Source organism: Lasioglossum baleicum, chromosome 19 (assembly GCF_051020765.1).
Source record: "Lasioglossum baleicum chromosome 19, iyLasBale1, whole genome shotgun sequence".
NCBI classification, from domain to species: Eukaryota; Metazoa; Arthropoda; class Insecta; order Hymenoptera; family Halictidae; genus Lasioglossum; species Lasioglossum baleicum.
Window position 1 is genome coordinate 6,124,413 of NC_134947.1, and position 25,210 is coordinate 6,149,622.

The following is a 25,210-nucleotide window of genomic DNA, read 5'->3' on the forward strand; positions in this document are numbered from 1 at the left end:
GGAGACATTGACTTTTCGAGAATCACTGTGTTCCGTCGCGTACCTCTTCTTCGTATTATTGCAGCGGGCACAAAGGCCCGACCGCTGGCGATGTACCTGAAAAGGACACAAGCAAAAAATGGCCGATTATTTTACAACCATCGCGCTCCGACAACATCAACCCCGACAGATGTACAACACGCGCGACAGTCATAAATCACGCCATTGACGACCGACAACAATACGAAAAGAAATTTCTTTGACAGTTCCCCACTCCTTAATTTAAAGTCCTTCCGACACAACCGCGTCCAATTAACGAACGCTATTTCCCCACCTTAACCATTCACGAAAAAAACTGAGGTTACATTCGCAGTACCATTTTGACCGTGTGGTCGGAGTAACTTCTTCTCGTTCGCTGTCACGATTTCGGAAAGTGTGTTGCGTAGTGTTTAATGATTGTGTTGAAGTGTTGTGTTTCGTGCCACACGGTTATCGAGACGTATTCGCGTAAATGGCAGTGTGCTGGGGATCCGACGGAGGAACAGAAGATTCTGAGAAATTTGTAAGTACCTATATTTTACGTTACTATTTTATAATGTGGTATTGTTATGTGTGACAATGGATATGAAATGTATCATCCGAATGGGCCTAGCGACGAATGTCTCTTTAAATTTCGTTTGTTGAAAAATTAAATCATGTTCTGTCTCATCGAGGCATAAATTATGATGTATTTGGTATGTAATCCAGTAGATTTGTACGTGGGGCGGCTGCAGATCGAAATTTCGATCCTCTAGGATCAATAGTTGAGAAGATATGGTCGCTTAAAGTTGAGCATTTTTGACAGGTAAGCGCGTCACCACCAGTGCTGCCAGATGGTTGTAAGATTGCAACCAGGTACTCTCCTCCTTTTCCCCTTCCACTATCCTATTCCATCGCTTTAGGATTGAGTGGGGCAAATGGGAGACACGTTGCGCGTGCGCGATGGGGACGCAACGATGACAGATGAGATGACATGACATTTCGCAGGTTTTAGGTTATTGCCGCGTATCGTATCGTACTCGTGTACATATACGTACTTAATGAAATAAATCATATGTGTTCGTTCTAAATAGACATTGTAAACATTCTTTATTATAAATAAAATTAATTGCAACATGTGAGAGTTTCAGTCGTGAAGCGAAGTATGAATGCTTTCTTTTATATGTACAATTGAAAAAATTTTGAAATCTGTATGTATGTAGTACTGAGTTACATTCCAGTAAAATCAATAAATCATAATATATTTTAACACTGTTAACCCTCGTACGCTTCTCAAAAATAGTTGCATAAAAGAGACTGGGATGATAAATTCACTCATTTTTCTTCTACACGATAAATTGACAAATTCTGTTTTATCTGTAACGTTATATTTTAAAGAAATACAATAATTACATAGTATGTGAAATAAGTAAATGGGTGAATTTTACGCGGCAATAACCTAAAACCTGCGAAATGTCATGCCATTGTTGCGTCCCCATCGCGCACGCGCAACGTGTCTCCCATTCAGTGCTGCCAGATGGTTGTAAGATTGCAACCAGGTACTCTCCTCCTTTTCCCCTTCCACTATCCTATTCCATCGCTTTAGGATTGAGTGGGGCAAATGGGAGACACGTTGCGCGTGCGCGATGGGGACGCAACGATGACAGATGAGATGACATGACATTTCGCAGGTTTTAGGTTATTGCCGCGTATCGTATCGTACTCGTGTACATATACGTACTTAATGAAATAAATCATATGGTTCGTTCTAAATAGACATTGTAAACATTCTTTATTATAAATAAAATTAATTGCAACATGTGAGAGTTTCAGTCGTGAAGCGAAGTATGAATGCTTTCTTTTATATGTACAATTGAAAAAATTTTGAAATCTGTATGTATGTAGTACCGAGTTACATTCCAGTAAAATCAATAAATCATAATATATTTTAACACTGTTAACCCTCGTACGCTTCTCAAAAATAGTTGCATAAAAGAGACTGGGATGATAAATTCACTCATTTTTCTTCTACACGATAAATTGACAAATTCTGTTTTATTTGTAACGTTATATTTTAAAGAAATACAATAATTACATAGTATGTGAAATAAGTAAATGGGTGAATTTTACGCGGTAATAACCTAAAACCTGCGAAATGTCATGCCATTGTTGCGTCCCCATCGCGCACGCGCAACGTGTCTCCCATTTGCCTCACTAAATCCCCGTCGCGCACGCGCAACGTGTCACATATTACTCTGGTCATCAGAGAGGGGGTACCTCATATCGGCGTGATTCCCCTCATCTGGCAGCACTGGTCACCACAAACTGTGAATATGCTCAACTTTAAGTGACCATAACTTCTCAATTATTGATCCTAGAGGATCAAAACTTCGATCTGCATCCGCGCCGGGTACAAATCTACTGGATTACCTACCAAATACATCGTAATTCGTAGGAGGAAGGTACTAATTTTGAGTCCGGTAAAGTAAAATTTACCCAGAATGATTAAATATTGTCGAGGAATTTAAACTTGACTAGAAATACGAAAACATTGAAAGTTGTCAGTGGTTCTAATTTGTTAGTCGAGTTTCTTTTACAAATGTCCGCATAATTTGATCGTTATTCGAGGTGATCAAATTAGCTGCCTCACCCGGTATATTAAAATAGGGACTTCGATATGGATTCCAGAATTTTTTAGATTTTTTAAAACGTGAGGCAGTAAACAATTGACAGGTTAAACTTATTGTTAGTAGTTAATAAAAAGAATTATATTAGATATTTCGTCAAGGATTTTATAAACTTTACTAGAAATACGAAAACATTGAAAATCGTCAGTGGTTCTAATTTTTTAGAAATAAAATACAACTTCTAGTATTTTTCCTGCAATTCCGATCAATAGCAATTTTTTCGACATAACTATGTCACGTAATTTAGTGAACTAATTGTTCCAACCTCGCACGAAAAGAATCCGACATATTGAGTAAAGTTGTCGTCGTTTTAAGAATGTCCGAATATTAATGGGAGTCACTGTATGTATTCAGAATCCTTGATACCGATCGCTATACATATACCAATGGACGAAGGATTCGAACTATAGAGAAAATGCGGTTTTGGCGTGGTTCCAAAAAAATGGGATTGTATCTCTCGTCAGGTCGCGTTAACACACGCTTGCTGTTTGGATAGAGCCGGAAAACCGTCGGGACGCCTGGAATCCGCGATATCAAGTTTTCCGAACTTTCTAATTAATTATACTCTATCTCCCTTCAACTACCTCCGTATTCGCCCCCGGGAGAGATAGCGAAACGTCTGGTTCAAGCACGGGCTCGCGAGACTCGCTTGTTGTTGACATTGTCCCGACGCTTCGGCAATTCCGAGAATTAATTCACCAGATTTAAAGCTGTTTAAAGTAAGGTTAGTTCGTTCGATAATGCTCATTTTGCTTTGCATTGTGTCTACAGTCACTTATTAAAGTTTACGTGCTTTAAGAATAAGAAGATTGTGTGTCCCCACTCTATCTTCCCCCACCACGTCACAATGTCACGTGACTAGAGCTGGAGAAAATAGTATTTTAAATAGTAATCCGATTTATTTTAAAGTATATGCACAACTTTGAAAATAAAATGTTTCATTTGATGCAGTTATTTTTGAAAATAAAATAAATTATTTGAGGCAGTAATTGTTGAAAATAAAACAAATTATATTTGAGGCAGTAATTTTTGAAAATAGTATTTTATTTAAAGAATATTGAATGTATTTGTATTTTGTCTTTATCTTCTGTTTTAAATATTATTGCTGGAAATAATGGTTCTCGAATTCAATACATTTACGAGTGTAAATCATCTCTTAACAATAAGATTTTTAAAAAAATAAAGTAAAATATTTTATTTGGTGTTTCATTGATTGTTAAAATAGAAATATTTTATTTTGTTGATCAAATTGTTGAACAGAAATATTTTATTTTGAGGTTCACGTTGTTAAAATAGAAATATATTTTATTTTCGAAATTGTATATCTCATTTAATGATGACTCATCCTGTACTGGCAGAGTGGGGGTAACTTTTTCCCTTCAATTCGAATCGATTCCATCCAGGCCAGAAAATCAGAACCACTGATAATTTTCAATATTCTCGTCTCTCTATTCAAGTTTACAAAAAATCCTCGACAATATTTAATAATTATTTTTATTAATAACGTGTACAGGGTGTTTCTTATAAAGTGGTTGAAAATTTTATGGTTCATCAGTACTATCGAAAATGTTTTAGCTCGGCAGGATCGATTTCATCGAGCTCACGTTACCTAGGAACGCTCCGACTTCTCGACACTCTATCGAGAATTTACTCAAGCCTGTAAACTGTTTAAACAATCTTCGCCTTTGTTTGACATTCGAATCGAAGCACCCAGTTGTTGGACTCGTGTGGCGCCAACCGGATTCTCTCCATCGCGAAGGGAAACGTTCAGGCGCCGTCTGAGCAAGTAACATTCGAATGTCAAGATCATAAATCAGACACAGCCTGAACGGGTGTATTGTTTGAGTAACGGAAACTCGTAAGGGTGAAAGAAAATTGCCGAGACGTTTGTTTAGGGTCCGAGGACTAGCTTGATCAACGTGGAACTGTATTCGACAGGGGGGAGTCAAGATTATCCTTGTCATACATCCTCAACCCTTCCAAGCCTGGATCCAAAAACTATTTGAACACGATATTTCCGATTCTGAGAAAAAATTGTCAATCTTTCTGGAAATTTTGAAAAAAGCAATAATACTTTAAAAAATTGTTCTTGGAAAGAATAATGCCAGGGACAACAATTAATCATTGTGTTTGTTTCTTCAAGGTCATCGTTATTTTTTATCGGGAAAACTTATTTTTTTTTTTTTATTCTATCTTGTTAATGACTTAAGCGTATTCCAATGTATTTTCCCAGCCGCTAAAAGATGGAATAAAAAAAGATAAGTTTTCCCGATAAAAAAAAAAGTAACGATGACCTTGAGAAAACTATGAGAAAATAACCGGACAAAGGAAATTGTTCTTCTACGATATTCCTCCTTCGACACCATTTAAATTATGCCATAAATATTTGTTGTGCCATTAAAAATAAAGGAGATATGTACAGGGTGTTCATTTGAAAACTTCCCAGCCGAATATCTCGAAAAGTATGAAAGATATGAAAAGAAGTAAAATGCAGCCGTTGTGTCTTGCAATTAATGAAGATAATTGTGATTTTGCATAAAAATGTTTTCGATTTATTTGTGCGGCCAGAAAGGACGGAGTAATTCTATATGGGAAACTATTTTCGTGAAAATCGATTTCGAAAATTCGTCCGGCTCGCGTGAGTTAGTATTTGCAAGTAGAACAGGCAGGTCATGGACAGACGCGTCAGCCACGATATGCAATGGCACGCGTATCTACTTCTCGAATTTTCTTCGAAACGGAGCCTCGGACTACGGATCTTTATGCTAGATAAAAATTGTGTTCACGAACTGTGACAAACGGGAGACAGATAAAAATGTCTTCCTCTAATCATTTGAATCAGTTGAACATAATGTCTAGATACTCTTAATTTATTTTAATCTTTCTACTGTTTCAAATTTTTTACTCAAAATTAGTACCTTTCTCCTAGAAATTATGATGTATTTGGTATGTAATCCAGTATCGAAGTTTCGATCTTCTAGGACCAATAGTTGAGGAGATATGATCGCTTAAATTTGGGCATTTTTGACAGGTAAGGGCGCCGCCAAGAAACTGGAAATATGCTCAACTTTAAGTGACCATAACTCCTGAACTATTGATCCTAGAGGATCGAAACTTCGATCTGCAGATTCTCCGGGTAGAAATCTACTGGATTACATACCAAATACATCATAATTTCTAGGAGAAAGGTTCTTTAATCATTTGAATCCGTTGAACATAATGTCTAGATTCTCTTAATTTATTTTAATCTTTCTACTGTTTCAAATGTTTTACTTTATTTATCACCTAAGACTTTCACCGAAAATATTTTAATTGTGACAAATTCGATAATGTTCAATATTACATTTTGGTTATATTCTGATCAGTTTGTTTACACGCGCAATATAAATATCGACTTCCCGGCTGCCAAAATGGAATTCGAATTTGTACATTCTAATAATGGTTTTTATTTAAAAAAATTGGGTCAGGTTTTGGATTCCTCGCACAGGAATTTAAAAAGTTTGACCATTTTTCGTCGGACTGTGTAATATTTAATTGAGAAAAGTTGAAATTGTTTGGTGTGAAAGTTTAACCGAGAATTAGTTTGAAAGATTCTGGTTTCGCGACACCCTCTATTCGTGTTGTGTCCGGGTCGGATAAAGGCACGTTTCGGCGCCGTCTCGTCGGCTATCTATTGATTGCAATTTGAGATGATGGCAGCCTGTCGGGCGCGCATGTATCTCAAAGCCTGCGCCCGGTTGTGTGTCTGTGTTACGGCGGTGTTTAAAGGCGCGATGTCCTTTCTCGAAAGGTACGGCACATGGCCGAAGCAATGTGTATATAAACTACGTAACACGCGTCCTTAAATATCTTACGAGATCGATCGCCGGCCCACACGAATCGAAGACACTCGCGAGCCACCGGGGAACGCGATTCTGGCTCTTTTTCAACAGCAACAAAAAAATATATATCGCCTTCCGGGAACCCTGAAGAACGGGTAACGACGGCAATACGCCGAGAGAAAAAGAGAGAGAGAGAGAGTAATAAAACGCGAGTTTGAAGTAAGAAGAAAATACGATGGAAGAGTAAGGTCGTTAATAAGTGAGAGGCTCCGAGGTAGGCTAAAGTGAACTGAAGAGGAAAATAAAAGAAGACGCCACAGTAAAATGAACGGCCGGCGAAGTAACAAAGGGAAGATTTATTAAAAATATAATATCGGACTGAGAATGACCAAAAGGATTAATAAAACTGAAATTAAATAATAGAAAATATAGTGTATCAGGCTGCTGCAGCTATGTACTTTCTCGAATCTCTGCTTAAAAACTATATAAAAAAAAAACTTTTTGAAAACCACGCTTATATTAAGATGCACTGAAAAGGAGAAAATAATGTTTTTAGACATTGGTGATTATAAATAAAAACGTGGAGCGCTAAACTATATTGACGTAATCTTCGTGGGAGCTCCACGCTTTTATTTATACTGACCAGTGTCACTATTTCTCCTACGAATTACGATGTATTTGGTATGTAATCCAGTAGATTTGTACCTGGAGAACCTGCAGATCGAAGTTTCGAACCTCTAGGATCAATAGTTGAGGAGTTATGGTCGCTTAAAGTTGAGCATTTTTGACAGGTAAGGGCGCCTCCAAGAAACTGAAAATATGCTCAACTTTAAGTGACCATATCTTCTCAACTATTGATCCTAGAGGTTCGATCCTCGATCTGCATCCGCGCCGGGTACAAATCTACTGGATTACATACCAAATACATCATAATTCGTAGGAGAAATACACAAATTTTGACTCCGGTAAAGTAAAGAGCAGTCAAATGATTAATTATTCTGATTGGTCCCTGTTTTTTTGTTGATGCTTCTTTAACAAACCCGCAAAGGAAAGGAAAATGTTCGTTCGAAATGCCCTCGGGAATCACACCGTTCGAGTACAACTCGATACAAATGTATCGCGAACCTCGGGCATGTCGAAAAAATTCCACGATGTTTGCGCGTCACGAATATGTATAATCAAATGGTAAATATCCTTGTTTCGGTCCGTTGTCGGACCGACTTGAAACTTTGCAACGATTCCCGTCTCGACGTAAATTATCGTTTGGCACACGAAAATCGGAGGTAAGTTGATGCGAACCAAAATAAAAAACCTCATTTTTGTGCGAGTTTTGGCTACTCGGTCTGAACTTCTTGCAATCGACGTAGACGTCAGTTTTTTTCGCATAAATAGATCCACAGTCTAGTAATTAGAAAAACGAAAGAAGAAGCTTCCTGAAAGTAATCCACGTTCGAATTTATCACCGTTTAGAGTAGCGTAGGTGGTCGCTGTCCCATGTGAAACCGTGTCACAGCAGCGAGCGCTTAAACCAACAGCGACTGATCCTGTTTTCCCCCGATCGGACACCCTCCCAGGAGGGTGTATTTCTTACGGCGGATAAACGGCGCCTGAAGACCTACTTCTCCGAGATGTTCAAGGATACTCTGGGCATTAAAGTTCGCGCCACCGCAACGCGCTCGCTTGCTTCGCAGTCACATTTCTACCCCTATTACGCATAATTATCCCACCCCCGCGGTACTAAATTCTTCTTATTAACGACAACATTCGTTATCTCCTCTAAACTTCACCTTTACTACAATATTTCTTATTACTTTATTACCACGCTTATATTAGCTTGCCGAGTTGTCGTCGTCGATGTATGCGTCAAATCTTGTAATCGAATTTTAAACCAGTTCCCGATCAGCTACAGACCTGAAACTTTAAACGTACCACAGAACTGGACGACAATGCAATATTAAAAAAAACAAATGTAAAAAATGCCTATGCCGCGTTCAGGAGATATAAACTATTACATTTAACCGTTACACCTCCCCGAATGACCTCGAAAATTTGTTCCCTTACACCGTTACATGTGGCCCTTCAAACACAGTGTAACTTTGTCCTAAGAAGTTTTTTAGTACAACGAAAAGCAACGGGGATATTTAAGTGTTCTGTTTCATCGGACTCAGCCTGTATAATGTGTGCCATCTTCTCGTCCCACGGAGTGTATGTACAGTGTATTACGCACAGTTCTATTTTTTAGAAAAGGCACGGTCCATTCGAATGCATAACGTGGAAGCTACAATTCACCTCGCGACGCGATCGTATAAATCACTTTCCGACGAGGTACGGTAGTTAATCGTTATCGATCCGGCTCGATCTCCGCCGTCTGCGTGAAAACGGAAATCGCTAGGCGATCGTTATCGGACGCCATTATCCCGGTCGCGGATCAATTTTCTCGTATCTCGACCGTTTCCAATTTGCGATTGGTAACATTGGGAAAAACAATATCCGATAATTGATCCGATGGAATTCCTGTCGAAAGCCTCTCTCGATCGTCCATGAGTATTGTTGATCATGACGCTGGCGATACGCGATGTGAATACTTATGTAAATTAATTTTCTAAATGAAGAATCCTGTTTGTGTAATTAATTAAAGCTGAAACTTTGCAGAATATGGGAAAATGGGGAGATTATGGTACGAACGTTTTTTAACCTTGAGAAAATTCGTTAGACATGTAAAACTTCAAGAAATCGATTTGGCAATATCCTGAGATCGTAGAAAAATTTTGAGGCCAGATTTGACGGGAAATGAAGTACAGCATGTTCAAAAAAAAATTTTTCCGCGCGTGGTATTGGAAAAACCACAATTTTCTCGAAATTGTGCAAGTTTAACGAATTTTCTCAACGTTAAAAAACGTTCGCACCACAATCTCCATAATTATCCCATATTCTGCACAAAGTTTCAGATTTTATTTAAAAAGAATCTCATCGCTCTATCTCATTTCCATCGAAAGTTCTTTGATTTTTACACAGATTTCGTCGGTCTGGCCCACTGTGCGGCGTTCCGGGACTCGATTTTCCCGGAGCAGATTTTTCCTTGGATAACAAAGCGGAAACGAGGTACCGCGTCGTCGTCTAATGAAAATTACTCGGAGCAGCGTCTAAATTCCAGCGAACGGGGGTGGTTACGCTTCCGGGGACGGTAATTGTGATCGTTAACTGGTCTGTAGTTGCCGCCTCTCTCGCGACGCCCGTGCCCCTTTAATTATTTTGATAAACAGTGGTTGCTGTACCGTGATCGAGTAATTATCCCGAGCGTGAATGCAACCACCCTCTTGAACACAGTTTACGAACCCTTCAATCTGAAAGCCTTGTATGATGTAATTTCGGTTTCGTCCGTTCCGAACTTAACAAGTACACCTTCGATATCTTGTAATTTAGCCTTCCGACGCGGCATAAAAATTGAGCATAAGGAAATTAAACCGCTGCCATCATCCGCGTTCACTGTGCTGTGCCAAATGGAAAGCTTTACAATCTTCTTTTACACAATAATGTCGGGCGTAATTGTTGGGTTGAAAGATCCTATTAAAAAACTCGATAATTTTGTAGCAAACAATAATTTCAAGGAGAACATTGAATTTCATAAAACTACAGGATCTAAGAAACAGCATGTACTCGAGATTCTTTCTTAGATCAAGGCTTCACTGTATTTCATTCATTCAGATTGTTATTAGACAGAGTTGGGCAGGAATTAATTACATGAGTAATTAATTACATCTTCAATTACAATTACATGTAATTGTAATTGTATTTCTGCAATTCCAATTCCAATGACATGTAATTGTAACTGTAATTGTTAGCAGAGTTGGGCAAAATGTAATTTCAATTACAGTTACAATTACTTGCCAATTACTGTAATTTGGAATTGCAGAAATACAATTACAATTACATGTAATTGTAATTGGAATTGCAATTACTTGACGAATCACTGTAATTGTAATTGTGGTCCGCAATTACAATTACTGGTTGAGCGAAAGTAATTGCAATTCCAATTCCAATTACATGTAATTGTAACTGTAATTGTTAGTAGCAGTTACAAGACTTACAAGTAATTGTAGCTGGTAGCTGCAATTCCATTCCAAACTCCAAACAGACGACGCTCGCGCGTCGCGTGTGAATGTTCACGTTCACGCGCGACGCGCGAGCGTCGTCTGTTTGGAGTTTGGAAAGGAATTGCAGCTACCAGCCACAATTACTTGTAACTGCTACTAACAATTACAGTTACAATTACATGTCATTGGAATTGGAATTGCAGAAATACAGAAATACAGTAATTGGCAAGTAATTGTAACTGTAATTGAAATTACATTTTGCCCAACTCTGTTATTAGATCAGTATTTAAAATACTATTTTGTACCGAGAGCCGTGTACTATGCTGTATTACTTTGGAGCGTGCGTTGAAACGTCGGTAACGCCGTGGCTGGTCCTGGCCCCATGGGGTGGTCGGTGAATGGGGAGCGAAGACAAAGGAGGTCCACTCGAGGACGCAGGAACGCGGAAGCGGGCGCAGCCGCGAGAATCGAAACGAGGGAGGGCGCCGACGCGACGCCGGCGTCACCGTCGACGTCGCCGCCGACGCCGTCGCTCGTGGACGTCAGTAGAGATGCCGCGTCCGCGAGTACGGTGTATCGACGGTGCCAGTTAGCCCGTGGGGTAGCTACGGGGTGGATCCACCCGAAAGTACGGCGAGAGGGGTGCGCCAGGACGCGGGGGACGCTCGCGCGACCGACGGTGCGTTCGTGACTTCCCGTTTAACCCTCTCGGATCATCCTACAGAACCCTTTTCACCCTTCGAATCCCTTACTTTCCCTCAGACAGCTGCGATCGGTACAAACTGAACACATTCGCTCCAACAATCCCTCCGCCAAACAGTGTCGAAGCGAGGATTCTCCTGTTCGTTCCAATCTCTTCATTTTCGTCCACGCAACTGCCCCCAGTGCTTCCCTTTGTCGTCCCTGAAGATTGCCTAATGCTTCGTCCAACAACAACATCACGTTCACTCCAAGAAGTTAGGATTTTTGTGTTCGTTCCAATCCCTTCATCTTCCTCCACGCAACTGCCCCCAGTGCTTGCCTTTGTCGTCCCTGAAGATTGCCCAATGCTTCGTCCAACACAACATCACATTCACTCCAAGAAGTTAGGATTTTTGTGTTCGTCCCAATCCCTTCATCTTCCTCCACGCAACTGCCCCCAGTGCTTCCCTTCGTCGTCCCTGAAGATTGCCTAATGCTTCGTCCAACACATGTTTGTGTTCGTTCCAATCCCTTCATCTTCCTCCACAAAACTGCCGCAAAGTGTCTTCTTAATATCGTGTCAATTCGCCCAACTGTTTTCGCACACGGTGCTCCCTTTGTTGTCCCTGGAGGATACCTAACTTCGTCCAAGACATAACCACGTTCGCTCCAACAATTCCTCCGCCAAACGGTGTCGGACGTTTGCTAGCGAAGTTAGGATTTTTGTGTTCGTTCCAATCTCTTCATCTTCCTCCACGCAGCTGCCCCCAGTGCTTGCCTTTGTCGTCCCTGAAGATTGCCCAATGCTTCGTCCAACACAACATCACGTTCACTCCAAGAAGTTAGGATTTTTGTGTTCGTCCCAATCCCTTCATCTTCCGCCACAAAACTGCCGCAAAGTGTCTTCTTAATATCGGGTCAACTCGCCCAACTGTTTTCGCATACGGTGCTGAATGCACCTCCCAGTGCTTGCTTCCGTTTGTTGTCCCTGAAGGCTACCCAATGCTCCGTCCAAGACATAATCACGCAAGTCGCATGTTTACGAGGACGAAACGTGTACGCTCTGCGGTGTAGTGTTTTCCACACGTCGATATTTATGCCATTGTCCGGTACTCTTGTTCGCTCGAGGGAAAACAAACTGCATATTTTGCTGTACAATTTCATCGTCGATGCCTTCTCGTAGCTGCAAACTGGCCTTTCGCGGGCGAATTTCAATTCCGAGGATAACTGATTTTTCTCGAACAATATTGCATAGATTTTCAGCAAACACTGCAATTTTCCAATCGTGTTTCATTCATCGAGATGTACGCTAGCAACGATTCTTCTATCGTTCTCGGTTCCGCAACCTTGAGAACTCTGAAGGAACGAGAACTGTGCGTACACACGTTCCTCCATTGAAAACCACTTTCAGAGCTTGTGGAACCTAAGAAATTATTATTTCCAAGAACGTGTGTATGACACCTAGACTGCAGATTTTTGTAGAGAATGAGAATTGCCTCTGGCTTGCTTCCTTCAATGATTTCAAGAAGCTCAAAATTCCGTATCGACGTTCCCTAACTTTCCCAATTGTTCCTCATTTTCCTTTAAATGCGTGAACTCCGTCCGGTCGTATCATTCCATTTCGAGACTGTAGAAGCACGAAGTTCGACGAAAGTTATTCGGAGAAGGAGGATCATCAATTTTTCTAGAGGAGTTGTGAACGTGTCCAAGCGATTACAGGAGTGCTCGGTTAAATTTACATCGGTCGCGCGAGCAGGACATCTTCCTTCGTATTGTATTCGTTCTCTAGCCTCTGGCCTCTATCCCCTATCCTCTAGCCTCTATCCTCTAGCCTCTAGCATCTATTCTCTATCCTCTAACCTCTAGCCTCTAGCCTCTATCCCCTATCCTCTAGCCTCTAGCATCTATCCTCTAGCATCTTGTCTCTATCCTCTATCCCCCATACCCTATACCCAATACCCTATAACCTATCCTCTAGCCTCTATCCTCTATCCTCTATCTAGCTTCGCTGAGCTCAAGGGAGCTAACTCGTGTAAATTTAACCGAGCAGACTTTACAGTTCTCGCTCTCGAGGTTTTCCTGCAGGGATTCTCTGGAAAATCCCAACGTTTTAGAAGCATTAGCACAACTGAATTGGTGTTTTCGGCAATCCCCCTGATGAAACTGCGATGATGAAACGTTGGGGAAATAAATCCTGTAGGACACGGCTTATCCCTTTGCACTCGCGGATTTATTCTAATTCGAAAACCGAATTTTCTTCCGGCTTGAAATACTTCCTTCCTAACCGTTTGCACTCGGAGCTATTCTAACTCGAAAATTAAACATTTCTTCCGACCTATAGAGTATTTCCATTCTCTATGATTTTTTTAATTTGGTGGATATACAATACTTAAACGTTTAGTTTAAGTTTAGTTTAGTATACAGCAACTTTTAGTGGCGCCTCCTCAGAGGCACCACTACTCGACTGCTAAGGGTTAATTTTGTCCATTTAAAACTGATGTAACACCTTGTACAACACTTCTAGTGGTTCATTAAAATATTCATACGCTCAATAACACTGTCCAACAGCCAAAAAGTATTTCGATTCCCACTATGCGATTCTTGTAGAGTTTTCCGCGCTGATTCCGAATCTGGTTTTAATTTTTTTCCTATACGTCCAGTTTTTGAGAAAATGGAGTTTAAAAAAAAGACATATTTTTCAACTTTAAACAAATATTGCGATGTTATTATAAAAGATATTGAATTGTTCTTTACATCAAAAGATTCTGTAGGCTTTCCCGAATACAGTGATATCCAATACTAATACATTATGATTATTTAAGCATGTTTAAACAATGATTAAAGACGGAGATGCACCACTTTTGCACCAATTTTTGCGGATATTTTCGAATTTATCTCAAAAAATACGGGTCCAGCGAAAAATTGAACTATACCACGCGAAAGAGCAGACTTTTATCTTGAGAAACCCCCCTGTGAAGTGTGCATGGTCGACGTTTTTTTCGAACCAGAAAGCAAAATATCTTCGCGCGACATGAGTTTCCGCCAGTGGCGCTCGGGACGGGATACGGCGCGGCGCAGCGACGGGATACGGAGCGGCGAACGACCGTTCTGGTGGTGAGCGCCACTGGTGACAACTCAGATGTCGGGCGAAGATATTTTGCTATTTTGATTCGAAAAAACATTGATGTTGCAAACTTTAAAGAGTGATTTCTCAAGATAAAAGTCTGCTCTATCGCGTGATACAGTTAGATTTTCCGCCGGACCCGTATTTGTTAAGATAAACTGAAAAATATCCTGAACAATTAAGGCATAAAGTGGTGTCTCTCGATCTTTAACGATTGTTTAAACATGTTTAAACATTCATAATGTGTTGATATTGGATATCACTGTATTCGGGAAAGTCTACAGAATCTTTTGATGTAAAGAACAATTCAATATCTTTTATAATAACATCGCAATATTTGTTTAAAGTTGAAAAATATGTCTTTTTTTTAAACTCCATTTTCTCAAAAACTGGACGTATAGGAAAAAAATTAAAACCAGATTCGGAATCAGCGCGAAAAACTCTATAAGAATCGCATACTGGGATTCGAAATACTTTTAAAAAGTTGAAATTTGTTGGACAGTGTAATTAGTTGAATAGAAATTCAATGATGCAATAAATATTTTGGATAATGGTATAAGAATTATCGAGTCGCCACACCGAGTGCAAAGGGTTAACAGTGAGAAGCGTAAAGTCTGGACTCCCCCCGAGCAGATTCGAATCGAGCTGAGCACTGTGCACGTATTTCGCTTTTGAGAAGCCACTTTCCCGATGAAGGACGACGCGGCATGCAGACACGGTTGGACGATGATCAGTGTCGGGTTCGTCCCTTGGCTCTCTCCCCTCGCGATCGATTTTATTTCCTTCGCCACGGGGATGATTCGCCGCGTACGAGCACGCGAACAAAGCCGTGTGGCGCGCGATGGTTAACCTTTGAACGGCCGACAGCTTGGCAAACATCGTTATACCTCCGCGGAGACGTTTTTCGCAGACGGCTCTTTTCGACGTCCCACGGCCCCCCCTCATTATCGCGTAGAACGTCGACCGGAGACGATCGAACAGAGATACACGCGACGCGCGACTTGAACGTGTGTCGATCCCGCTCTCGGAATCGACTGTTCGCGCGAGTGTTTGCCAAGCTTTCGAGCTCTCAAAAAGCCGGAGACGACGATGCTTCACGCTGGAGGACCGTGAAAAATGTTGGAACACGACTTCTTCTCCTGCACCGAGGAACTACTTGGACACTTACAGCTGAATTTATTACGACCCTGGAGCCACGCCGACCATGTTAATATTCCCATTGTTCCGCGGATCGAATTGAACATTGATTTTCAAAAGTGAATCGCCCACGGTTTCTCGTGGAACCTCTCGCAATTTCTGTGTGTTTTTGCTTCCCGTCGGGGAATTATCTCGCCCTCGCGAATTGGGTAAACAATTCTTCTTTGGGCTGCTCTTTACCGGACTCGAAATTTCTGCCTTTGTCCTACGAATTATCATGTGTTTTGTATGTAATCCCAGTAGATTTGTACCCGGAGAACCTGCAGATCGAAGTTTCGAACCTCTAGGATCAATAGTTCAGGAGTTATGGTCATTTAAAGTTGAGCATATTTCCAGTTTCTTAGCGACACCGAAAATGCTCAACTTTAAGCGACCATAACTCCTGGACTATTGATCCTAGAGGATCGAAACTTCGATCCGCATCCGCCCGGGTACAAATCTACTGGGTTACACGCCAAATACATCATAAATTAAAGTTCTTCCCTGTTTTATCCATTCAATAGTGTTAGGCCTCTTATTTGAAACGTTACAGCTTTATCTTTGTCTATTTGTCACTAAAGTTATGGGGTATATTAGTTTTCAGAGAATGTACAAACACTTTTTATAGCCTCTGTAAATTAATTCTCCGAGGCAATTTTTCTCTGAAACGCCTGATGGATTTCGTCATCCTCCCTTGTTATTATTTCATCATTCTAATGCAATTCATGCGAACTACGACGTCCCTTTACCTCGCCACGTTCAAGAGTCCTGTGTTCCTTTGATACATAATCCTCCACGCAGGAAGTAATTGAATTATTACGATCGCAGTGGAGAGATCGATGCCCGGGAAGTAGGCGAAACGAAGAAACATCCGTGAAATGGAAAAGCTGGTGATCTGACCGAGGAAACCTTCGGGAAATTCGAACGCTCTGCCGGAACCGACCCAATAAGCCCAACAATGAATCGAGAGAACGAAGAAGTACGTAGCCTTGAAGTGTCACTTGAATATTTCTGTTATTTTGTTGTGCCTGCTCTACTCGGCTAACAAGTTCCGAACTCGCAATAGAAATTGCGCTCGCTCTACTTGCCTAACAAGTTTCGAATTCACAGTTCCGTTGCGCGCCATTTATAAATGTTTCTGCAATTATGTTGTGCTTTGTGAACTTCAAACTTATCGTTCCGATAAATAAGTTGGACCAATTTTTCAAGAAAAGTGATCGACAGTGATAAAGTGATGCATTAAATCAGTGAATAAAATTGAAGGCTGCTCTTGACTGTATCGGACTGAAAATTTGTGCCTTTCTCCTGCGAATTATGATGTGTTTGGTATGTAATCCGGTAGATTTGTACCCGGAGAATCTGCGGATCCAAGTTTCGATCCTCTAGGATCAATAGTTGAGGAAATATGGTCGTTTAAAGTTGAGCATTTCGACAGGTAAGGGCGCCGCCAAGAAACTGGAAATATGCTCAACTTTAAGTGACCATAACTCCTGAACCATTGATCCTATAGGATCGAAACTTCGGGTACATACAAAGTACATCATAATTCATAGGAGAAAGGTACTAATTTACTAAAGAATTAATTGTTCAATAAACTTTCGAGGTAGAACGCTACACATAGACGTTTCAAAGTACATATAACTAGAAAATTAATGATAAAGCAGCAGCCATTAAACAATAGAATTCTTTATGCAGAATAAAAATGTTCTACACGAAGTCCGAGGAACGGGAGCTAAATTGAAAATTATCTCTTCTTTTAATCATTTCGATAAATCAAGTTTAAAAAAAAGTTATTATTCGTAACAAATTGGAACAATTGGCCCAGATGGACAACCTCTTTTAACAATAAGTTTATCCGAACTGCGTTTCACCTCGGAGCGTAACGGATCAGACTGATTCACTGTCGAGAAGTTGTGTACGCGGTGCAGCTAGAGAAATTTTCACTTGAAAAACTCCGCAGAACATTCCGGTAGATTTAATCAAATGTTTGCAAATGTTCGGGTGGTTTTTCATAAATATTTGTTGTTGTGCAGCAACGGCCGGAGTCGCAGACCTTGTGCGGAGCGCTGCAGAAGGAGCCGAACTGCAAGTGCTTGGTCCTTTCTGTGTTGATATACGGGTGCCTTGCCGCAGTGACGTGGTGTAGATGCGCGAATGTCACCAAGGTACGTCACTTCCTCCGCAATCACGGGATTCGTCGGTCGGTAGTACTAGCCATTTCATTCACCAGTGCCAGAGAGAAATCGATCTCTCGGAACAGTTGTCTCGGGTTCCCGCAGTTAATCGACCCTTCACAATCCTCTATAAGCCTTCATCGCTAGCTCACGTTCACGCAAATTCTTCATGTTTCTCGCTGAAGCCTGTAATCGAGCGACACGAATATTTTCTAAGATATGTATTACTTTCCGCCAGCTTTGCTAAAATATTATCAGCTCGAGGCTAACTAAGATCAAGATTGTGCTCATCGATTTTAAGATCGGAGGTAAACAAACTTTCTCGAAAACAGAATCTGTTCCAGGTTGTAATCAATTTTTCGAGGTACCCAATTAGAAGCACCAGACACGTGTCCCCGTGCGATGATGGCTACATATACATTCCCGTAAGTACTTCACACCGCGCTTAGCTAGCCCGTCATCGTGTGTTGGGTAGATCGACCGAAAATCTCCTCAATCTTCATCGATCCTTCGAAATCTCGCATTTTTCTTTTTCTTTTTTTTTTTAAGTGAAACTTCTTTGCTGAGGGGCTACAATTTTTCTAGCGTTAGGGAAGTCGAGTGTGACGGAAATCGAGTGTAACGGATATTTTTAACGGAGAAAAAAACTTCTTTTACCCCGACGGGATTCGAACCCCGGTCCACCGCTTGGACAACCGACGATCTTGATTGAAACTTTGTAAAGTTATAGATCTCGTTCTCCTGTTAACGTGTATATACCATGATATGGACAGATACTCAATAGTTTTTCAGATATTTATAATTCAAGGTTTCCATTACCATGAATATAGGTTTTATTTCCATGTAGACTAAGTACCGTCGTGGCTTGGAGGTAGCGTGCCGGAATAGTACGGCGTTGGCCAGGGTTCGATTTCTTGTCGATCAGAATTTTTTTTATCAATTAAACTTTCGTATTATAAATTATTATTGAAGTACAGTTGAACTTTACGATACCGTGTTAATATTAGATCATCCCATTGTTGTTATTTTAATCTCACTCACTGCAATCTCTGATGTATTCGCTGATACTTCGATTAAGATAAGACAAGAGGCCACGTTATCTCCATTTATTATAACCGATTTTGGTAAATCCTCATTGACAACTCGATAAAATTACGATACTGAATAACAACCCATACAAATTATAAACTATTCACTAATTTTAAACAAAATTAAATTAGTTTATTTATTTATTAGTTTAATAATTTTTATTATTTTTACTTGAAAGTAATCACGCGTGTGCTTCGAATACCAATAAAAACGTGCGCGAAATCACAATGCAAAAGGTTCAACAGTTTTTCTGAAAAAAATTCTGAAAGACTCGTGCAACCTACCCGCCGTACGCTATGCCGGAGTCGTTCGTGCCCCTTCCAACATGGCGGGGCACTTTTACCCGCCGAAACACTGAAAATCGCTCAACTTTAAACACTGATAACTTCTGAACCGCTGATCTCCTACAATTAAAACTTGGATTTCTGGCATTTTCTCGGCAAAATCTACAGGATCACATAAGAAAATGTCAAAAATTTCTGGTTACTCAAAGTCCAGTTTACCCGAAACAAACCTGTATCAGTGAAATATCGCCGTGAGACGAGAACTGACTCCGGACATAGGCGTAGAACAAATCGAAAATAGCGAACCGTGAAGTGTGCGCTAACTGTGTGTCGGATAAAAACGAACATTTTTTGTCTGGAAAGGTGGCGTTCATGGGAATGTTATACCTGGTTTACCTGGTCGAGTGCTACCACTCGCCCAGTAGAATCGATTTGTTACACGCGGAGAGCCAGGACAGCGTGCTGTCGAAACTGCTACAGCTGAAGTCCGCCCAGCCGACGATCTGGTGGAAGGCTGTCTCTTATCATTACGTGCGCCGGAAACGTCAAATTACCCGGTACAGAAACGGAGACAATTACACGACGACGCAGGTAACGCATAGCGCGCAACGTGCAACGCATATCTCGTTATCCAGACGATGGGAGATCGCGGGATGGTAAATCGTCGATACGCTTCGCGCGAGCTTCAACGAACTGTCGCTGCGAGGACAGATGGACCATTCCCTTCAGACTGTAACCCAATGCTTCATTCTCAATTCAATCATTACATTCTCTAATCGTATAATATTTTTGCCGCTTTAAATTACACCTACCATAAACGCATATAAGCCGCAGTCTAGATATCATTTTTCACACGTAACCACGTGGCCACGGACCTAACGGCTGTGCATAACCCTGGGGGGGGGGTGAGGCGAAAGACGGAAGGGGCATCAACTTGTCGGCCATCTTGGATGGGGCCACACTGTGGTGCGCTCTATAGGCGACTTTAAATACTAGTGTAGCGTCCGTAGCACGTGGTCTGTAGAATACACGCGGTCGCGGCACGCCAGAACCAATTTGGGCCCGGTACACAGGGCCGGCCTTCTCTATAAAGGGGCCTGGGTGCAAGGAAACATTTGGGGCCCCAAATTTTTGGTAAAGTAAAAGATATTACAAACACGACTGATTTTGTTTTTGCTAATACATTAATTACTTCAGAAAAATTACATTGTTTTAGTTCTTGATCATGTTGAGACCCTCTCAATCGCGGGGCCCCGGTGCATAGCATCCGCCGCACCTCCCAGATGGCCGGCCCTGCCGGTACACGTGCGGTAAAGTTGGTGAATCGTCGTGGCTTCGTGTTTTCTGCGCGTTGATACACATTAATTTAAAGATGTAGTCACCGACGAGGGTACAGACGCTACACTAGTATTTAAAGTCGCCTATACAGCGCGCCACAGTGTGGCCCCATCCAAGATGGCCGCAGTCAACCATAAATCTACTTCACGCTCAGTCCTTAGGTCCGTGTGAATCCTTGTATTTTTAGGTTGCATTTCCTTTACCGCGTCCCTATTGGCGACCCCTTAACCTCTGTCTTGCAACGGTCTTCTTAGCAGACTATCGAACTGATCCGTCCTCTTCAATGGCCCATCTCTCCTCGATCCGTTCGCACTCCTGATACAACCAATCATCTTCAGGTATACTACGAGAGGATCAATACCCACGCAGCGACGTCCTTCTACTACTACGACTACTGCGGCGTGAAGGACATCAGCAAAGAGTTGATCCTGGACCCGAAGGTGCCGATCACGAAGATCAACCTCAGCAAAGGGTTCGCGTTCTCCAACATGAGATCGGCGACGGAATTCGAGGAAGCCAGGTCCAGATTCTTCGCAGAGCAAGTACGGGTTCGCCCACAGCTGTTCTATTCCCCCGTTAATCGATTAATTGATTAATGAAACCATTGTTGCTCGAAGGAGTTGAGGGACGACTACATGGAGATGCGGGAAGGACTGGATCTCGGGTACAATCCGAATCCCACGACCCTGGTGGCTGTTCTTGGGAATCCGTGGTTCACGAATCGCTACGTCTACTGGTCTCTCAGCGCTCTGCTGCTCAGCTGGCCTCTGAGAGTTATCATCGAGTACAAGACCCAGTACGCGGACTACCAGGTGAGTAGAATCCTTCTACGTGTGTACCTTTGACAGGTGTGTCCTCAATGACTAACAACGAATCGTTGTTCGCAGATCACCAAGCTGTTCGGCATCAACTACGACACGCCGAACGGCAGCGAGCCGATCCACGCTTCCATGAGCCAGCAGACGATCAGCCAACCAGGATCGTACATGTTAGCACCCAGCTACAGCGAAGCATTGCTGATGGACCCGGTTCCTGGTCCAAGATCCGCCGAGGAAGCAAGCATGACGGAGATGGTCCCGAGCTACTCCGAAGCCCTGCTCTACCAAAGAGCGGAGCATGCTTGTGTCGTGGCTGAGGGATCGAACGGGACCTCTGGCAGTTGCTATGATCTACCGCCGCGCGAGTGTTCCTGTCCTTGTCACGCGTCCGTCGAAAATCGCGCCTCGGATGAAGCCTCCAGAGAGGAGGACGACGCGAGCAGGCAACCTCTGATGGAGACAACGATCGACGTCCACCCTCCGCCTCCGTGCTCGTACGCGGATCAAGCAGAGACCGGTAAATGTGGAAGTTGCGGGAAGTACTTGGTCGAGGCACAATTAGAAAACAACCCCTCTAGAGACCCTGGTACTAGTCTGTTAGAGGTGACTAGGATCGTTAGAAGAGACATAGCAAGCGGCGTCATCCCTAGGGACATGTCCGAGCCGAATCTGAGAAGCAAGCCAGACCTCATAGAGTCGGATACAAGGTTCCTCCGAATGAATGGGCAAAGCTTGAGGAATATCCTGGAACACGAGCAGGAAGAGGAGTTCGCCAGCGACGAGAGGATAGAGGGTCTGAGCCCGGGCAGATTAAACCTTCCAGTGGATAGAGGAAAGTTCAGGTTCTCCCTGTGCTCGTTGGACGAAGCGAGTTCTAGATCCAGAGTCCCCATAGAGGTCGGTAGAGGCGCCATACCGAAGAGGACCATCGGTCGAAGCAGAGTTATAACGAATCCTATGTCGAACGACTCTGCCGCCTTACCCAACTCGAAGACCTACTTCTGTCTGAAGTCGATTCTGAAGCAGAACAAGCGGAGGTACACGCTGATCACCGCCGAGGAGCTGCAGAACATTTCGAACAAGGAGGAAGGGGATAGAACGGAGCGGAGCAAAGCACGAGCCTCGTATCACGAAGGCTGCACGGTTGCTTCGACCAGCAACGGGACTGAGAGATTGGAGCTATTCTCGAGATCGAAGGAGAGTTTAGACGGCGAGATGGCTTGGAGGAAGAAGCTGCTGGAGAATCTACCTGTGAACAAGGCCGACGAGACCCCTGCGGGCTTCAAACGCGAGAATACCAGGTAAGTTCCTGATCTTCCGTCCTGCGCTGAACAACTGAACTGCCCGGCGGACATGCTTCTACGTGTAAACAATTAGTTGGGAGATTAGGAAACTTGGCCTCTTTGAGGAATGACTTTGGGGTGGGGATCTTGTTTCCCTTGACGATAGGAACGATCCAGACAACGAGGACGCTGGCCAGGTAGAACCGGTTGATCAGCGCTACTACAATCATTATACTCGGCCGATTTTTTAGGGCTACGCGGCCGGAGAAAAGGGGGGCGTAGCTCTCGACAATCGGCCACTTCTTGCTAACCTCTGTACCAGTGTTCTCGGGCTAGTTTTGTAAGAAACGCGAACTTGCCCTGTTGCAGAACGCTGATCTTCGCGAGCCCGATTCAGGAGGTGTGTCCTGGGGATCCGTTCGGAGGCAAAGACGTGATCCGGACCAGGCAAGAGGTCGATTCCACTCCGACAGAGGACTCGCCTGGTCACACGGTGTTGACTCAACTAGGAAGAACGTTAGCCTGCGACCGAAAGGGTTCGAAACGCCGGTTCCAGGACTTGAAACGGCAACGATACTGGGACTCTTCCCATCCGTCCTTCTTTTCTTGTCCGCCGGATCGTCAGCATCCTTATCCCTACGCTTTCTCAGCATCCACGGACGCGGTGGACAACATCGACTTCGATAAAAACCACACGTCCCCTAGAGTCTACCAACAGGGATCTTCATTTCCACCGTACGAAGGCTCAAACCGAAATAGAATAGCCGTCGATCAACCCGTGAGCACTGTGACAACGGAAATCGCCTCGAAACCGCCTTGCAGAGAGCTGACTCGATCGTTCACCGAAAGAAGAGCCAAACCCGTCCGAAACGACGCGAACATACGCAGAAGTTTCACAGGCCGGGTCGAGGACTATCGAACGGAGAACAACAAATGGCCAAATCTGAACATGGAGACCTCATTATAACGAAGGGACGCTGTAGCTTCTGCAGCTCCTCCGGACTATCCGTTCACGCGAGTAATCGGCAATCCTTTTTCTACGAAAGTATACGTTTAAACGTTCGTCATTTGAATCGCTGCTCCGGCAGGATATCGTTTAAACACGCTGCTTTGTTGTTCCGAGTCTGTTTTATTTTTTTCCGTCGAACTAGGCACACAGAATTTATTCATCGCCAAGACCACGGTGCATTATACAGGTGTGCCGACTTAGCATCTCTGTAACGTTGACGTTTTGTGATAGATTTGTAGTAATTCTCTGGCCGCCGCCAGACGGCGCATGGGTCGTAGGTACCGCACATGTGCGAATGAGTCGACGAACAATCTCATTCGCACACGTGCGGTACCTACGACCCATGCGCCGTCTGGCGGCGGCCAGAGAATTACTACCCATCTATCACAGTTTTCTGAGGGAAGTCGGCACACATGTATAATGCACCGTGGCCAAGACATGTTCGATCGAACGTTTAAGCGGAGTTCGAAGGTGAACCATGGCGGTCGTTCATAAGCGAAAGCAAATTGAGTCCGGTTGCGTGAGTAAATTAATGAACGCCTTCTAGAGGGACACGTGGAGAGGCGAAACAAGCGTCCGCCTGGTTCCGGTCTCTGTAAATTGGTGGACGAAAGTTCCGAGTTTTTGGAGAACTTTCGCAGCCTGTACAGAGGTGTCTCGATCAAGGTCCGACAGATTAAGAGAATACTGCGAGTCGAACAGTTTCCGGTTCATTGGACAGAGAGAGAGAGAGTTGACCAAATGGAAATGTTCTGCTACCTAACTGGGCAGTGAAAGTGTTAATCGTATAAATCAGCGATGAGCAATCCGCTTACCGAAATAGACGGTGGGTAGGGGAGAGTCGCGCAGCCATTTTGTACTGTGACCGGCGCCGCTGTTGGTCAAGATCAAATCTCAAAAGAGTAACTAAAATTTTAAGGAACGCGCTTAGGGGATCGCTTAGAGTGATTGATCATCGCTGGTGTAAACGGATACGAGCCGGAGACGTAGTCTCGCCCAGGCTAATCGAATTGTAAATATCCGTCCTACCGATTTTCACGGTTCAAGATTCTTGTACATAGACCGGATGTGTCGGTGACTTAGCGTCGGCCTGGGCTATTGCCCGGCCGGAATCGCCTTTGCTTGAAGCGTACGCGAGTCTCGACGGTAGATCGTCGCTTAGATCGGTTCGCGCGATCGGATCACGGATTCGAGAGCGTGAAATGCTGTCGATGTTGCCAATGGAAGTTTGTTAAGTGCCCCCTCTCCCCTTCCCTTCCCTTCCACGTCCCCCACACGTCTTGAAAAGTACATACAGAAGAACCTCGGCGACTCCACAGCCCCGATCAATTTGTAAGAACAAATTAACAAGAACTAATTCGATTGCGGGAATCACTCTGTGAAACTCGGATTCGATTTTCGACGTTTATCGAGGTTCTTACTGTACTCGTTCGAGAGGATAGAGGATCGGTTCGCGCAATCCCCCTCGTGCCACGATCGCGAATCCGATTCCTCGCGAGCAATCGATTCGGCGTCAATTATGCGCACACAATTCGTAGCTGGTAAGCTTTGCTGACTGATGATCGAGATTTTCAAGGCCAGAGGATGATTTTCCAGGAGATAGTACTTCTACAGGACCCTGTAGAAGTTGGGTAG

At 43.1% G+C, this 25,210-nt stretch overlaps 1 protein-coding gene across 7 annotated transcripts; it reads left to right on the forward strand.

Annotated features, from left to right (window-relative positions):
- The first annotated feature begins 516 nt into the window (after positions 1-516).
- LOC143218268 (uncharacterized) lies at positions 517-23,831 on the forward strand. 7 transcript variants are annotated; one of them, XM_076443367.1, is made up of 9 exons: positions 517-541; positions 16,409-16,559; positions 17,614-17,745; positions 18,087-18,179; positions 19,491-19,718; positions 20,804-21,007; positions 21,083-21,277; positions 21,353-22,584; positions 22,936-23,831. In XM_076443367.1, the coding sequence occupies exons 2-9, from the start codon at positions 16,539-16,541 to the stop codon at positions 23,531-23,533; spliced, it is 2,703 nt and encodes a 900-aa protein (XP_076299482.1). In that variant the 5' UTR covers positions 517-541; positions 16,409-16,538; the 3' UTR covers positions 23,534-23,831. The 7 variants fall into 7 exon arrangements, with proteins under 7 accessions (XP_076299482.1, XP_076299478.1, XP_076299483.1 ...); XM_076443363.1 differs by lacking the exon at positions 517-541 and adding an exon at positions 11,125-11,278; XM_076443368.1 differs by lacking the exon at positions 517-541 and adding an exon at positions 11,125-11,278 and having other exon boundaries at positions 18,099-18,179.
- Positions 23,832-25,210: the final 1,379 nt, after the last annotated feature.

Excerpts from the sequence above, each read along its gene's own strand:
- LOC143218268 (XM_076443367.1), top strand. The coding sequence starts at position 16,539 with ATGAATCGAGAGAACGAAGAA. Across the intron at positions 18,180-19,490 it reads ATGGCTACATATACATTCCC|GTGGCGTTCATGGGAATGTT; the intron begins GTAAGTACTTCA and ends TTGTCTGGAAAG. Across the intron at positions 21,278-21,352 it reads CCCAGTACGCGGACTACCAG|ATCACCAAGCTGTTCGGCAT; the intron begins GTGAGTAGAATC and ends CGTTGTTCGCAG.